The 17,327-nt window shown below is 39.6% G+C and overlaps 1 protein-coding gene across 3 annotated transcripts in view; it reads left to right on the forward strand.

Annotated features, from left to right (window-relative positions):
- The window catches only part of ANO5 (anoctamin 5), an 87,941-nt gene extending 80,989 nt beyond the window's left edge, over window positions 1-6,952 (forward strand). For all 3 annotated transcript variants that reach the window (XM_027532174.1, XM_027532176.1, XM_027532177.1), the window contains one exon: window positions 4,849-6,952. In XM_027532174.1, the coding sequence (XP_027387975.1) occupies window positions 4,849-5,079 (231 nt within the window). In that variant the 3' untranslated portion in view covers window positions 5,080-6,952. The remainder of the gene's footprint in view (window positions 1-4,848) is intronic.
- The last annotated feature ends 10,375 nt before the right edge of the window (window positions 6,953-17,327 follow it).

Consider the following 17,327-nt stretch of genomic DNA (forward strand, 5'->3'; position numbering starts at 1 on the left):
GTCCAACTCTCATATCAGTACATGACTACTGGAAGTATCATAGCTTTGACTAATGGGACTTTTGTTGGCAAAGTGATGTCTCTTCTTTTTAATATGCTGTCTAGGTTTGTCACAGCTTTTCTTCCAAGGAGCGAGTGTCTTTTAATTTCCTGGCTGGAATCACCGTCTGCAGTTTTTGAAGCCCAGTCTGTCACTGTTTCCACTGTTCCCCACCCCACCCCCATCTATTTGCCATGAAGTAATAGGACTGGATGCCATTATCTTAGTGTTTTTTGAATGTTGAGTTTTAAGCCAGCTTTTTCACTCTCCTCTTGCACCTTAATCAAGAGGTTCTTTAGTTCCTCTTTGCTTTCTGTCATTAGGGTGGTGTCATCTGCATATCTAAGGTTATTGATATATCTCCTGGCTCTTGATTCCAGCTTGTGAGTCATCCAGCCTAGCATTTTCCATGATATACCCAGCATAGAAATTAAATAAGCAGGGTGACAATATATATACAGCCTTGATGTATTCCTTTTCCAATTTTGAACCAGTCCATTGTCCCATTTCTGATTCTAACAGTTGCTATTTGACCTGCATACAGGTTTCTCAGGAGGCAGGTGAGGTGGTCTGCTATTCCCATCTCTTTAAGAATTGTTCACAGTTCGTTGTGATCCACACAGTAAAAGGCTTTAACATAGTCAATGAAACAGAAGTAGATGTTTTTCCGGAATTCTTTTGCATATGGATGTTGGCAATTTGATCTTGGTTCCCCTGCCTTTTCTAAATCCAACTTGAACATCTGGAAGTTCTTGGTTAACATCCTGTTGAAGCCTAGCTTAAAGGATTTTGAGTATTACCTTACTAACGTGTAAAATGAGTGCAATTGTGTGGTAGTTTGAACAGTCTTTGGCGTTGCCCTTCTTTGGAATTGGAGTGAAACTGACCTTTTCCAGTCTTGTGGCCACTGCTGAGTTTTCCAAATTTGCTGGCATATTGACTGCAGCACTTTAACAGCATCATCTTTTAGGATTTGAAATAGCTCAGCTAGAATTCCATCACCTCCACTAGCTTTGTTCATAGTAATGCTTCCTAAGTCCAGCTTGATTTCACACTCCATCTGGTTCCAGGTGTTCTCAGTTCACATACTGCTGAAGCCTAGCTTGAAGGATTTTGAGCATTCAGTTCAGTTCAGTTCAGTCGCTCAGTTGTGTCCGACTCTTTGCAACCCCATGAATCACAGCACGCCAGGCCTCCCTGTCCATCACCAACTCCCGGAGTTCACCCAGACTCACGTCCATCGAGTCAGTGATGCCATCAAGCCATCTCATCCTCTGTTGTCCCCTTCTCCTCCTGCCCCCAATCCCTCCCAGCATCAGAGTCTTTTCCAATGAGTCAATTCTTCGCATGAGGTGGCCAAAGTACTGGAGTTTCAGCTTTAGCATCATTCCTTCCAAAGAAATCCCAGGGCTGATCTCCTTCAGAATGGACTGCTTGGATCTCCTTGTAGTCCAAGGGACTCTCAAGAGTCTTCTCCAACACCACAGTTCAAAAGCATCAATTCTTCGGTGCTCAGCCTTCTTCACAGTCCAACTCTCACATCCATACATGACCACAGGAAAAACCATAGCCTTGACTAGACGGACCTTTGTTGGCCAAGTAATGTCTCTGCTTTTGAATATGCTATCTAGGTTTGTCATAACTTTCCTTCCAAAGGAGTAAGCGTCTTTTAATTTCATGGCTGCAGTCACCATCTGCAGTGATTTTGGAGCCCAGAAAAAGAAAGTCTGACACTGTTTCCACTGTTTCCCCATCTATTTTCCATGAAGTGACGGGGCCGGATGCCATGATCTTTGTTTTCTGAATGTTGAGCTTTAAGCCAACTTTTTCACTCTCCTCTTTCACTTTCATCAAGAGGTTTTGAGTTCCTCTTCACTTTCTGCCATAAGGGTGGTGTCATCTGCATATCTGAGGTTATTGATATTTCTCCCAGCAATCTTGATTCCAGCTTGTGTTTCTTCCAGCCCAGCGTTTCTCATGATGTACTCTGCATATGTTAAATAAGCAGGGTGACAATATACAGCCTTGACGTACTCCTTTTCCTATTTGGAACCAGTCTGTTGTTCCATGTCCAGTTCTAACTGTTGCTTCCTGACCTGCATACAGGTTTCTCAAGAGGCAGGTCAGGTGGTCTGGTATTCCCGTCTCTTTCAGAACTTTCCACAGTTTATTGTGATCCACACAGTCAAAGGCTTTGGCGTAGTCAATAAAGCAGAAATAGATGTTTTTCTGGAACTCTCTTGCTTTTGGCAATTTGTTGGCAATTTGATTTCTGGTTCCTCTGCCTTTTCTAAAACCAGTTTGAACATCTGGAAGTTCACGGTTCACATATTGCTGAAGCCTGGCTTGGAGAATTTTGAGCATTACTTTACTAGCGTGTGAGATGAGTGCAATTGTGCAGTAGTTTGAGCATTCTTTGGCATTGCCTTTCTTTGGGATTGGAATGAAAACTGACCTTTCCAGTCCTGTTAGTAAAGGCCAATATTAGGCTAGGTAAGTCTAAGGCAAGAAAATGCAAATTCCAATCAGTTTTTGTTTGATTTTATTTTTATTGAGGTTATGTATATAATTTAAATCTCTACCCCTCTCAGTTCTTTACGAATTTGTCACCCTCATCCCACATTTTCCATCAGTGTTTTAGATCACCTTTCAGCCTGGTAAATTACAAAAAGAATTCTTTTGAATTTTTGTTTTTGTTTATTTATGATTTTCATTACAGGTTCTGACTCACCATCATTCTGGGAGTTTAACTTTTCTTATATTAAATACAGTATTTTCTTCAATCTATGTTTTTCCCATTCTTGGATTACTAGTTTATTTAGATTAAGCACATCTTTTATTAGTTTTCTGAGGAAAATGGGCAATTTTTGAGAACTTGAATATTAAAATTTCTTCTTTTTCTCATAGATAGTTAATTGGTATAGTATTCAAGAGGAGAAGTCATTTTCCCTGAAAAATTTTGAATCAACTTTATTTAAATATTCCTGAAATTTTAAGACATTGGTCTGTTTTTTGTCAGCTTCCAGTGTTGCTATAAAGATACAATACCATTCTAATTTTCCAGTCTTGGTTTATGATTGTTTATATGTCAGTAAATTTTGAGGATTCTCTCACTAGACCTTCTTTCATGAAACTTCACCAGAAAGTCATGTGATATTGTCCAATATTCATTGTTTTGGACACTCACTAAAGTCCTTGGATCTGCAAATGTTATTAGCCTTTGAGACAATTTGCTTGTATTATTTCTTTGATAATTTCCTTCTTTTCTCTGTCCTATCTTTTTGAGACTTTTCTTATTCAGATGTTAACAACTGTTTTGAAATTCTAATTATCATTTATTTTCTCTCTTATCAATAGTCCAGTTTGTGTCTTTGTCTTGTTATGCTACTGTCTGTCATTCCCATGATTCTCTCTATGTCCTCTTAGATATCCTAAATGGACAATAGATCCTGTTTGTCCATTTCCGTCTTACTCTTCCATGTTAGTCTTCCTTATGTATTTGATTGTTCTTGGAAATCTGCTCGTATTTAAGAGCGAAACAGTGATACCTGGTCATGAGCTTTGTGTGTATACAAGAGGAAGATCATTTTGGGTGGGTTTCACTATAGGCTGAAAAAGGGGCCTTTTCATTTGAGACCTATAAAATTTTGATATCTATAATTCTAATTTCTCTGATTAGGTATATTTTCTGGAGGAAAAATAAATCATTCCACCTCCTGCTTGTTGAGCTATTTCGTGGTTGTGTTGAAAGCCAAGAAGGGAAGGAGGGATTCGAGATCTCGTGATTTAGAATGCTGAACTTCACTGAGTTGTCCTATCTTCAGTATGATGCCGCACCTTCATCTTCTGCCATCTCTGCTGCCTCTGAGTGCACAGCTTTCTGTTTTAATTTCTGCAGAAAATAAAGCACTCAGTTGCGGTCGGGTGGGGGTTGGAAAGAAGTAATACTCAAATGTAGATGAGAGAGAGGTTCTGAAAATTCATCTGCCCCTTTACAGATTTTTAAATAATCCTCTTATTTTTAACTCCACCCACACTATGAATTCACAGTCCTTAGCACCATCTTTCCTGACTTTTTTGATTCAAGACAAAATTAGCTTTTGTCTTGGTTTCTACCATCACGGTATCATCAATTGCAAATTTAAGTGCCAGCTTTCTTCACTCTCCAGTCTGTTTTCACTGTTTGCTCCTTTTTTTTTGTTTCTTTGTGAACAATACAATTTATTAATTTCTTTACAAATATTTGATTAGGTTTTCAGGAGGAAGCATAGATGAAGAGTATATTCAGTAACCAAGTTCAACTGGAATCTCTGTAATTACATATTTTAGTATATATTTCAGAGAAGGCAATGGCACCCCACACCAGTACTCTTGCCTGAAAAGTCCCATGGATGGAGGAGCCTGGTGGGCTGCAGTCCATGGGGTCGCTAAGAGTCAGACACGACTGAGTGACTTCACTTTCACTTTTCACTTTCATGCCTTGGAGAAGGAAATGGCAACTCACTCCAGTGTTCTTGCCTGGAGAATCCCAGCGACGGGGGAGCCTGGTGGGCTGCCGTCTATGGGGTCGCACAGAGTCGGACACGACTAAAGCGACTTAGCAGCAGCAGCAGCAGTATATATTTATTTATTTGCTTAATGTTGGATTTATAGGAAAGTTCCAAGACCAAGGACTAAATCTTCTTGCTTTACCTTCTATCTACTGTGTCAAGCACAGTTTATTGAATGAATGAAATGATTTGTAAGGACATTTTGCTGAACATTTGATAGCTAAACAGTGTCTCTGATTTTCTTTTATGTTTCCTCTAGCATGTTGTGTTTTTAATTAAATTTTTTTTGGCCTGGATGATCCCTGATGTTCCAAAAGATGTTCTGGAAAGAGTCAAGCGAGAAAAGTTAATGACTGTCAAGATTCTCCATGACTTTGAACTTAACAAACTAAAAGAGAACTTGAGGTTGAATTCTGCTTCTTCTACTGATTTTGCCAAGCATTTCACTATTAAGGAAAACCAAGCAAATCTGGCTGAATCAACACCCTAATTAACACAATGAGCAAGTGGTTGGTTGACTGTCTGGGTTCACAGTTTATCTGGATTTGGAGTCAGAAGCCAGAAGCCGTGTGTCTTTTACCCTTTCTTCTTCTTTTTTTTTTTTTTTTTAAACTCAGATTTTTGTACACTTTTATGGAGGCCTTTGTACAGCTTCATGGAAGTTGGAAGAACACCCGTCTACTTCACTGGCTGGACCCTCCCTAGATATTGTTTCTGGGATTCTATAAATAATTGTTAAATGTATGTGTGAAATCAGAATATTGGAAAATCATGGGATGTTGCAGTTTGGAATTAAACACTGGACGTGGGCTCTCCTATCACCTTCCAGTGAATGTGCACATTTTCATGGTCTTCTTTCTTTTGGGTTGTGTTATATCTCTACCCTATCAGAGAAAGTATTGGGACGAAAAGAGTAGAAGTGAAGAGGTCTACTGAGCCATATATATATATATATATATCCTGCCATTTTAGACTATGCAGATGAAAAACCAAAATCAGATAAGATAGGAAAACTTACATATTAAAAATACTGGATAGATATCATGGCAGAGCTTTGTTCTGAAATCATCCTGAATAAGGTAAACCTCCATCAAAATTCCAGATAGTACTTCCTGGTGAACACAAAATTGATTTTTAAAGAGACTGGATTTCAGCCAAGGACTAATAACTCAGTTCTTTAAATATAACACTTTGGTAGCAGTGGTTTTAAGACTGAATCGTCTTATCTGGGAAATAGCATTAAGAAGGTGTTAGATTATTTCAGGTCTTTAAGTAAATGAAAGATATAGTGAAGTGATTATGTCTTCTTAATAGTTTAAGAATGCAAGACAATGTATATTGATTAACTTACTGACTTCAGTCTAAAAAATCGCTGAAATATTTTTAAAAACCATTTTTCATCCACAATGCCTATTTTGCATCATGAAGTGAATCTGAGCATTAACTATTCCTATAAGTTAGGTACAGGTCATTTATGAAACTGTATCTCATTGTTTAAAGCAGTCTCAAGTCTTTTAATGGGTTTACAACTTTTTCTATTGATGCACTGCTGTACAATGTTCAGTGCCTTTGACCCACACAATGTGGTTGTGCTGTTGATTTGATGATGTAACATCTCAGATGTGAGCTTCTTTCAGAGGAATTGTTAGTTTAACATCAATCACAGAGTTAACACCAAATGTGGATCAACCAAGTAAGAATGCAGTGATGGATTTGACAGCTAAGTGGAAAAAAAAAAGTATGTTCATTGAATTACTTCTCTAATGCTTTAGCCTATGGCACAGGTACTCCAGTTTTTGTTCTTCTTTCTCTTAAAAATACTTACTATGTATTTTAAACACTATAGAGAGATGTTTCATTATACAACATTTGAACCTCTAGTTTCAAATTACACTTCAGTTTCAAAAGAATAGTGTTCTGTAATTGCACACAAAACAAGAAACCATTTAAGATTTTTTTCAAAGTAGCATTTCATGATTTGATTCTAATATTTTTATAAAATTTCCAATATTAAGTATATGGAAGGTAATATTAACTAATGATCAGTATTAAGCATTTAAAACTGAAGATTATGAATTTTATAAAACCATGAGATGGTTACCCCACTATGGGCAGTAATTGGTAGTAGGTAGATTTTATGAGTAGTTTTGCATAATTTTAAATGTTCTCATTATTGAAGAATGATTTCACTTGTGGAAGAGATGTATTTTCCTGCTTGAGAGAACCAGTTAGTGATTCTATGAAATTAGCCACAGATGCAGTTCTCTGTCAAATCAAACTCTGTTCTTGCAGTGGTGTACATTTTGTACAGCTCATATTGCTTCCTTCCTGGGTGCTAATAAAAATAAGGAAGAGCATGGAAATTGGTTTCTTGTATATGAGCTTTAATTATTATGGCTGAAGAGTGTTTGCAGAGCTAGGTTATAAGTAAAGACACATTTAATTCACAAGGTTATCTGTAACACTGCAATCTGAAACCAACTCAAGTGTTGAGTTTCTAGGATGTACAGAGAAACCAACAAGGGAGGAAGTAGTTTTTAAGGTAAGTAAATAGTTCCTATGAGGTAGATGTTTTCCTTTTAAAATGCTTTGTACTCACCTTTCAGTTTTCTACCAAGAAATTTCTCACATTTTAAAAGGAAATACAAGTATCGGTCACTTTCCTAAAAAATAAACTAAATCCGAAGCCAAAAAATAAACAGAATCTGATGCCAAATTGGTTCAGATAGATTTGTCTTATCTGTCTCGATTTGCAACAGGGGAGTCGGTCCTCCTCTCGAGTTGTGAGGGAGACATCAGGGTTCCTCTTGTGTTGCAGCAGGGAGTTGGTCCTCCTTGAGCTGTGAGGGGAAACTCAAGGTTCCTCTCGAGTTGCAGCAGGGAAGTCGGGGTTCCTCTCAAGATGTGGCAGGAAATTAGGGGTTCCTCTCGAGTTGTGACGGGGAACTCGGGATTCCACTCACGTCGCTGCAGGGGAATCAGGCCTCATCTAGAGTGGAGGTGGGGAATTCGGGATTCTTCTCCAGTAGCAGGGAGAAACTCGGCTTTCCTCTCAAGTTGCCATGAAGCTCTAGGGGCTCCTTTTAAGGTGCAAAATGGTAGTCAGTCCTCTTCTTGAGCTGAGGTGAGGAACTCGGGTTTCCTCTCAGTTTGCCACAGAAGACCCATTAGTTATTGTGAGAGGGCTGAATTGAGCATCTAACTACCAAATGCAGGTTGATATTTATCAGCATGGCAGATGTTTTTATCATTCACTCAAACCCATAGCTGTTTTATTTTTTTCATAAATGTCCCAGAAATCATTTGAGATTTTATTCAAAATAACATTAAGTACAAAATTAAAAAAAAAAAATTTTTTTAAACAACTCTTCAAATGTCATCTCAAATCCTTGCCTTCATCAGTTTTTCTTTGCACAAAAGAAGCAGAATCCACTTCAAAACATTACTTTTACAGGAACCCATCAAGAAGGGGGTGGGAACTTAAGAAATGGAATGCTCTCTTATTTTTGCTATATTTTATGATCCCTTGACTTTAACAGTTTTCTTTTAACTAAGCCATCAAGCAAATTATCAAGGAAAAGAAAAAAGAAGATAAACAGGAGGCTAAGAGGAGGAAGGAGCTAAGAGTTCTTTCTTTATGAAGAGCTCTTTGCTTATGAAACTTTGTGTACTGCGGACAGGAATCCCTCAGAAGAAATGGAGTGGCCATCATGGTCAACAATAGAGTCCGAAGTGCAGTACTTGGATGCAATCTCAAAAACAACAGAATGATCTCTGTTCGTTTCCAAGGCAAACCATTCAATATCACAGTAATCCAAGTCTATGCCCCAACCAGTAACTCTGAAGAAGCTGAAGTTGAACGGTTCTATGAAGACCTACAAGAGCTTTTAGAACTAACACCCAAAAAAAGATGTCCTTTTCATTATAGGGGACTGGAATGCAAAAGTAGGAAGTCAAGAAACACCTGGAGTAACAGGCAAATTTGGCCTTGGAATACGGAATGAAGCAGGGCAAGACTAATAGAGTTTTGCCAGGAAAATGCACTGGTCATAACAAACACCCCCTTCGAACAACACAAGAGAAGACTTTATACATGGACATCACCAGATGGTCAACACTGAAATCAGATTGATTATATTCTTTGCAGCCAAAGATGGAGAAGCTCTATTGAGTCAACAAAAACAAGACCAGGAGCTGACTGTGGCTCAAACCATGAACTCCTTATTGCCAAATTCAGACTTAAATTGAAGAAAGTAGGGAAAACCACTAGACCATTCAGGTATGACCTAAATCAAATCCCTTATGATTATACAGTGGAAGGGAGAAATAGATTTAAGGGCCTAGATCTGATAGATAGAGTGCCTGATGAACTATGGAATGAGGTTCGTGACATTGTACAGGAGACAGGGATCAAGGCCATTCCCATAGCAAAGAAATGCAAAACAGCAAAATGGCTGTCTGGGGAGGCCTTACAAATAGCTGTGAAGAGAAGCAAAACGCAAGGGAGAAAAGGAAAGATACAAAACATCTGAATGCAGAGTTCCAAAGAATAGCAAGAAGAGATAAGAAAGCCTTCTTCAGCGATCAATGCAAAGAAATGGAGGAAAACAACACAATGGGAAAGACTAGGGATCTCTTCAAGAAAATAAGAGATACCAAAGGAACATTTCAGGCAAAGATGAGCTCGATAAAGGACAGAAATGGTATGGCCTAACAGAAGCAGAAGATATTAAGAAGAGATGGAAAGAATACACAGAAGAACTGTACAAAAAAGATCTTCACGACTCAGATAATCACGATGGTGTGATCACTCACCTAGAGCCAGACATCCTGGAATGTGAAGTCAAGTGGGCCTTAGAAAGCATCACTATGAACAAAGCTAGTGGAGGTGATGGAATTCCAGGTGAGCTATTTCAAATCCTTCAAGATGATGCTGTGAAAGTGCTGCACTCAATATGCCAGCAAAAAAAATTTGGAAAACTCAGCAGTGGCCACAGGACAGGAAAAGGTCAGTTTTCATTCCAATCCCAAAGAAAGGCAATGCCAAAGAATGCTCAAACTACCACACAATTGCACTCATCTCACACACTAGTAAAGTAATGCTCAAAATTCTCCAAGCTAGGCTTCAGCAATATGTGAACTGTGAACTTCCTGATGTTCAAGCTGGTTTTAGAAAAGGCAGAGGAACCAGAGATCAAATTGCCAACATCCACTGGATCATGGAAAAAGCAAGAGAGTTCCCGAAAAACATCTATTTCTGCTTTATTGACTATGCCAAAGCCTTTGACTGTATGAATTACAATAAACTGGAAAATTCTGAAAGAGATGGGAATACCAGAACACCTGATCTGCCTCTTGAGAAATTTGTATGCAGGTCAGGAAGCAACAGTTAGAACTGGACATGGAACAACAGACTGGTTCCAAGTAGGAAAAGGAGTACGTCAAGGCTGTATATTGTCACCCTATTTATTTAACTTATATGCAGAGTACATCATGAGAAACGCTGGACTGGAAGAAACACAAGCTGGAATCAAGATTGCCGGGAGAAATCTCAATAACCTCAGATATGCAGATGACACCACCCTTATGGCAGAAAGTGAAGAGGAACTAAAAAGCCTCTTGATGAAAGTGAAAGAGGAGAGTGAAAAAGTTGGCTTAAAGCTCAACATTCAGAAAATGAAGATCATGGCATCCGGCCCCATCACTTCATGGAAAATAGATGGGGAAACAGTGGAAACAGTGTCAGACTTTATTTTTCTGGGTATCAAAATCACTACAGATGGTGACTGCAGCCATGAAATTAAAAGACGCTTACCCCTTGGAAGGAAAGTTATGACCAACCTAGATAGCATATTCAAAAGCAGAGACATTACTTTGCCAACAAAGTTTCGTCTAGTCAAGGCTATGGTTTTTCCAGTGATCATGTATGGATGTGAGAGTTGGACTGTGAAGAAGGCTGAGCGCCGAAGAATTGATGCTTTTGAACTGTGGTGTTGGAGAAGACTCTTGAGAGTCCTTTGGACTGCAAGGAGATCCAACCAGTCCATTCTGAAGGAGATCAGCCCTGGGATTTCTTTGGAAGGAATGATGCTAAAGCTGAAACTCCAGTACTTTGGCCACCTCATGCAAAGAGTTGACTCATTGGAAAAGACTCTGATGCTGGGAGGGATTGGGGGCAGGAGGAGAAGGGGACGCCAGAGATGAGATGGCTGGATGGCATCACTGACTCGATAGACGTGAGTCTGAGTGAACTCCGGGAGTTGGTGATGGACAGGGAGGCCTGGCGTGCTGCGATTCATGGGGTCGCAAAGAGTCAGACACGACTGAGCGACTGATCTGATCTGATCTGTGGGGAGAGAGGTGTTGGGAGGTGTGTGGTGCAGCTGCGTGTCTTTCCTAAGCCATCTAATGAGGGTGAAAATTTCAAGTTAAAAGCTCCTATGTGTCAAAACTTTTGATTCCAAAGTGACTTTGTAGTGTCAGGTGCCCTGTCTAGCCCTGGGATCTCTGTTGATTTACTCCAATTGTGGGTAAGGAATTTGTAGTACTGATTCAGAAGGTAAATCTGTTGTGAAAGAACCTCTCTAATAGTTGTTTTTAGTTAGTGACAGTTACTATGTTTCCCTGGTAACTCAGTAAAGAATCTGCAATACAGGAGACCCAGGTTCAATCCCTTGGTCGGGAAGATCCCTTTGAGAAGGAAATGACAACCCACTCCAGTATACTTGCCTAAGAAAGCCCATGGATAGAGAAGCCTGGTGAGCTAGTCGATGGGGCCTCAAAAGAGTCTGACACAACTGAGTGAATAAACCACCAAAATTATGTTATCAAAGAGTATCATTAAGCAAAATAGCATCGTGAGATGTAGCATTTGCCAGGCTTAGAGCAGCCTGCTCCCATGAATCACTATAACCATTGTTTTTTTTCTAGACAATATTTAACCTCCCTAATTTGTGTGTGATAATTCAATCACATCACTTATTCCAGGATTATGTGAACATTCAGAAGAATATTAAAAAGGATGGTGTGTTTCAATGTATGTGATATACCTGCTTCCATTCCCCCAAAACTGACTAGGTATGACTTTCCTATGAATGACTCATGGTGCTAACCAAGAAAACAAGTGCTTTCCTTTCTTCTCTTTTTTTCTTTTTTTTGAAAAGAGGGTGATATGAGGTACACAGGAAAATGTGCTCTCATGTTGTCTGCTCAGTTGCTCAGTCACGTCTGACTCTTTGAAACGACCTGGACTGTGAACTGCTAGGCTCCTCTGTCCATGAGATTCTCCAGGCAAGAATACTAGAGTGGATTGCTATTTCCTACTCCAGGGGATCTTCCCAACCCAGGGATTGGACTCGTGTCTCATGTCACCTGCATTCGCAGGCAGGTTCATTACCACTAGCGCTACCTGGGAAGCCCATATACATAAATTTCATTCTTTGCAAGAGATTCAGGAGAAGGAAATGGCAACCCACCCCCGTATTCTTGCCTAGAGAATCCCGTGGACAGAGGAGCCTGGTGGGCTGCTGTCCATAGGGTCGCACAGAGTCGGACACGACCGAAGCAACTTAGCATGTATGCATGCATTGGAGAAGGAAATGGCAACCCACTCCAGTATTCTTGCCTGGAGAATCCCAGGGACGGAGGAGCCTGGTGGGCTGCCATCTATAGGGTTGCACAGAGTTGGACACGACTGAAGCGACATAGCAGCAGCAGCAGCAGGAGATTCAAATAGGCAAGATGAATAAAGTAATACTTAATTTTAAGCTCCATTTTGACGAACTCAATTTATTCTTATAGTAAAATATTGGTAATAATTTTTTTCTGAATTTGACTGTTCTAAGAGGATTTTAAATCATTTTTGGTAGTCTAGTAACATTAAAATGCATTATATGGAACATGTTCAATTCAAAAAATTACAAGTTTGTCACATTTAGCAATGCACATTCCTTGAAGAAAGAAAAAATGGAGAAGGTGGTAATTTTTTGTTGTTTTGCCTTTTTAATCTTTACTACTTTGAAAGGTGATTAAAATGAACAGAAAAGCCCAAGAAGAAAAATAGTGTGTTGAGATATTTTACAAAATTTTTTCTAAGTCCATCTTTCCCCAAAAGAAAGCCACAACAAGCTACATTGGAATTGTCTGGGCTACTTGAGTGAGATAATGCATTTCCCTTGTTTCTATCCCATATCCCTAGGAATATAGTTATGCTGCTGATAAGTCACATGGGAGAGGAGCTTTTAAAAATCTTCAGGCTTACTTTGGGGGGTGGGATATAAAACTGGTAAGAATTTCATAAAAGTAACATTCACTAGCCAAGAGCATTTTATGTAATAACTCCCAAACATCTATCATTCCAACCCATCAGAGAAAAATATGCAAAGGCATGTAGACTCAGGGCTTCCCAATTTGTCAAATTGTTCTAATCCTACAGTGTGAAGAAGTGGCTGAAATCTTACACCCTCAGAACCCTAGGCCTGTGTAGTTAAGAGAATAATTACATAAAATAACTATGGAAAATCTTATTTAAAAGAGATAAGATTAAGTATGTGCTTTTACCAATATATTCAAGAAAATAAAACTGCACATTGGTGAGAAATTAAATACATCACATTCTAAGTTTCAGTTCAGTCGCTCAGTCATGTCTGACTCTTTGCGACCCCATGAATCGCAGCATGCCAGGCCTCCCTGTCCAACACCAACTCCCGGAGTTCACCCAGACTCACGTCCATTGAGTCAGTGATGCCATCCAGCCATCTCATCCTCTGTCGTCCCCTTCTCTTCCTGCCCCCAATCCCTCCCAGCATCAGAGTCTTTTCCAATGAGTCAACTCTTTGTACTAGGTGGCCAAAGTACTGGAGTTCCAACTTTAGCATCATTCCTTCCAAAGAAATCCCAGGGCTGATCTCCTTCAGAATGGACTGGTTGGATCTCCTTGCAGTCCAAAGGACTCTCAAGAGTCTTCTCCAACACCACAGTTCAAAAGCATCAATTCTTCGGTGCTCAGCCTTCTTCACAGTCCAACTCTCACATCCATACATGATCACTGGAAAAACCATAGCCTTGACTAGCCGGACCTTTGTTGGCAAAGTAATGTCTCTGCTTTTGAATATGCTATCTAGGTTGGTCATAACTTTCCTTCCAAGGAGTAAGCGTCTTTTAATTTCATGGCTGCAGTCACCATCTGCAATGATTTTGGAGCCCCAAAAAATAAAGTCTGACACTGTTTCCACTGTTTCCCCATCTATTTCCCATGAAGTGATGGGACCGGATGCCATGATCTTCATTTTCTGAATGTTGAGCTTTAAGCCAACTTTTTCACTCTCCTCTTTCACCTTCATCAAGAGGCAATACAAGTTGATTCTCAGGATATAAGCAGGACCCCAGCAATTTCAATGGGCTAAAATCAATCATTCTTTGTGAATTCTTTGTTCACAATAAAAATCAAGCTAGAAAACAATAATAAAAAATAACTAGGAAAATGATGTAACAAATTTTGAAATAACTCACAAATCATATGATGGAATTTAGAAAATAATACTGTAGAACAGAAGATTCGCTATAAAGATAGGACTTTTGTATTGTGGAAGGAACTAGGAAGTAATTTTCTGGGAGGGAAGTTTTGGATGGGCAGAGGAACTGAACCGTTCAGTGCTACTGAAACACCGCCATGTTTGCGGACACACTGGAGCATGCGCGAACGCGGGACGCTCAGCAAAGAGTCTGTGTAAAACTTTGCCCTGTGTAACTACTGCCCTGAGCTCTCAGTCAAGCTTCACTCAGGGGCTTGGAGCCACTTGCTGACTGGAAAGGTGTGAATGTGGAGTAGAAAAGATCTTGGACAAGTAGAACCCACTGGATCCGTTTCTGTGCGTCCTTCCCCATGTGCTGTGCTGTGCTGTGCTCTGTCGCTTCACGTGTGTCCAATTCTGTGACCCGTGGTCAGAAGCTCACCAGGCTCTTCTGTCCATGGGATTCTCCAGGTAAGAATATTGGAATGGGTTACCATGCCCTCCTCCAGGGGATCTTCCTGACTCATGGATTGAACCCGCATCTCCTGCATTGCAGGCAGAATCTTCACCCCTGAGCCAGCAGGGAAACCTCGTCCTTCCCCATAACTGGCTTCAAAGACATTCAGAAAGAAAGCTGCAGATTCCCTTCTATCTGCCTCTTTTGTAATCTAACGTCACACCATATAAAAGAAAAGACTTCTGGTAAATGCAGTAAAAAATTGGCAAAGTGCAAACTACCATGGAGACAAAAATATTAAAAAATAAACTGAAAAACTATTGGTCATTTGAACAATGTGATTAAAAAGTAGACTTCCCTTCATGAAATATTGTACTCAATATCTGAGGAATAGAAATTTCTTTTCATGCACACTCTAAACATTTACAAACCACTCCAAATACCAGTCTGTTAAAAACAAACCAAAACACCCAGCAATTTCAGTGGGCTAAAATCAAGCAGAGACATTACTTTGCCAACAAAGGTCCGTCTAGTCAAGGCTATGGTTTTTCCTGTGGTCATGTATGGATGTGAGAGTTGGACTGTGAAGAAAGCTGAGCACCGAAGAATTGATGCTTTTGAACTGTGGTGTTGGAAAAGACTCTTGAGAGTCCCTTGGACTGCAAGGAGATCCAAACAGTCCATTCTGAAGGAGATCAGCCCTGGGATTTCTTTGGAAGGAATGATGCTGAAGCTGAAACTCCAGTACTTTGGCCACCTCATGCAAAGAGTTGACTCATTGGAAAAGACTCTGATGCTGGGAGGGATTGGGGGCAGGAGGAGAAAGGGACAACAGAGGATTAGATGGCTGGATGGCATTGCTGACTCGATGGACGTGAGTCTGAGTGAACTCCGGGAGTTGGTGATGGACAGGGAGGCCTGGTGTGCTGCGATTCACGGGGTTGCAAAGAGTCGGACACGACTGAGCGACTGAACTGAACTGAACTGAACTGAAAATCATATAATTTTCTTCATTCACAATAAAAATCAAACTATAAAACAATCATAAAAAATAACTAGGAAAATAATGTAACAAATTTTGAAATAACTCACAAAATTTACAAAATAATTTCAGGTACATGGTACTGAAAATACTGTGCAGCTCAAATATTATGAGTGCAGTAAATACTTCTCATGGGTTTTTAGGGACAATGTGTAGTTTTTAACTAGACTATTTTAGAAGAACAAAGAAAAATAGCATCAAAAGAAGAGGGTAGTAATATAAACTTTTTTAAGAAAAGGAAAAGGAAGGAAAAAATCAATTTAAGAAGAAAAATTGATGAAAAGCGTACAGAAAGCATTCTTAATGGGAACATGTTAGACTCATCCTGTTTTTAATCAGCAGCAAGAAATTACACTTCCCATAATAAAATCCTGGTTCTTGTTCAGATTACTGAACCCTGAGAACAATTAGAGAAACTAGGTCAAGTGTTTAAAACATTGACTAAAAACATCAGAAAATTTCAAGGCAAAGGGGGGCTTGTGGCCTTACAGAACCAGTGTCTGGAGAGGAAAGAAAAACAACGTCCCTGAGTTAAGCCTGTGCCTATGGTGATTTGCTTACATTGATCTTAAGGAAATAGAAGATTTCAAAAGCAAAAATAATGGCTGAAAAGAAAAGTTCAACCAAGCATTCAACAGACTCAAGGCTTAGCAAAAAGTTATCTTTAGGTCCTTCCAAGAATAAGTACACCTGATAAAATTCCAGAGCTTCCTTTTGAAACATTACATATAAGAACACAGGTGGAAAGTAACAGAATGGACCAAAAAGATGCCATGGAAACACTAAACAAAACAGATCTATGCATATATTAGACAAAGAAGATTGGGAAGCAAGATGTAATACTAGAAATTGAGATATTCTACAATGAAAAATCACTCCAAAGTCACTGCAGATGGTGACTGCAGCCATGAAATTAAAAGATGCTTGCTCCTTGGAAGAAAAGTGATGACCAACCTAGACAGCATGCTAAAAAGCAAAGACATTACTTTGCCAAAAAAGGTCCGTCTAGTCAAAGCTATGGTTTTTCCAGTAGTCCTGTATAGATGTGAGAGTTGGACTATAAAAAAAGCTGAGCACCGAAGAATTAATGCTTTTGAATTGTAGTGTTGGAGAAGACTCTTGAGAGTCCTTTGGACTGCAAGGAGATCCAATCAGTCCATCCTAAAAGAAATCAGTCCTGGGTGTTCATTGGAAGGACTGATGTTGAAACTGAAACTCCAATAATTTGGCCACTGTAGTGGGAATTATAATAATATACTTTCATAGCCTTGAGAAATTTCACAGAAGTAGCACCTGGAAAAACAGCATATATTAAGAAACTATGTTAATGATTATCTTTCATGTTTTTCTTAAAAATAATTGCCTTGTTACAAACTCCAAGGCCAGAACCAAAAGGGAGTATGAGTGGGATCATGAAAGTGTGGACTTTGGAATACCAGTCAGTGCCAGGCATGAATGCTGCCTACACACTTGCTAATTGTTCCCGAGACTAGCCCAGAAGGAAGCGGCCTGGGGTAAACACAAGGAGATCTGGACTATGTCAGTGTAGTCCATGACATTTGGGATTAGGTGATTAACACAGCATGTGTCTTGAGAAAGATAAGATCTGAGAAAATCTTATAGTCTGCAATTAGGAATTAAAGCTGGACTCAGAGTGGACTCTGTACCTCATTCCCATAGAGGCTGCAGGTCCCTGACCCATAGCACCAGATTTTGTGTTCTGTCTT

The sequence above is a fragment of the Bos indicus x Bos taurus genome, chromosome 29, assembly GCF_003369695.1.
Source record: "Bos indicus x Bos taurus breed Angus x Brahman F1 hybrid chromosome 29, Bos_hybrid_MaternalHap_v2.0, whole genome shotgun sequence".
NCBI classification, from domain to species: Eukaryota; Metazoa; Chordata; class Mammalia; order Artiodactyla; family Bovidae; genus Bos; species Bos indicus x Bos taurus.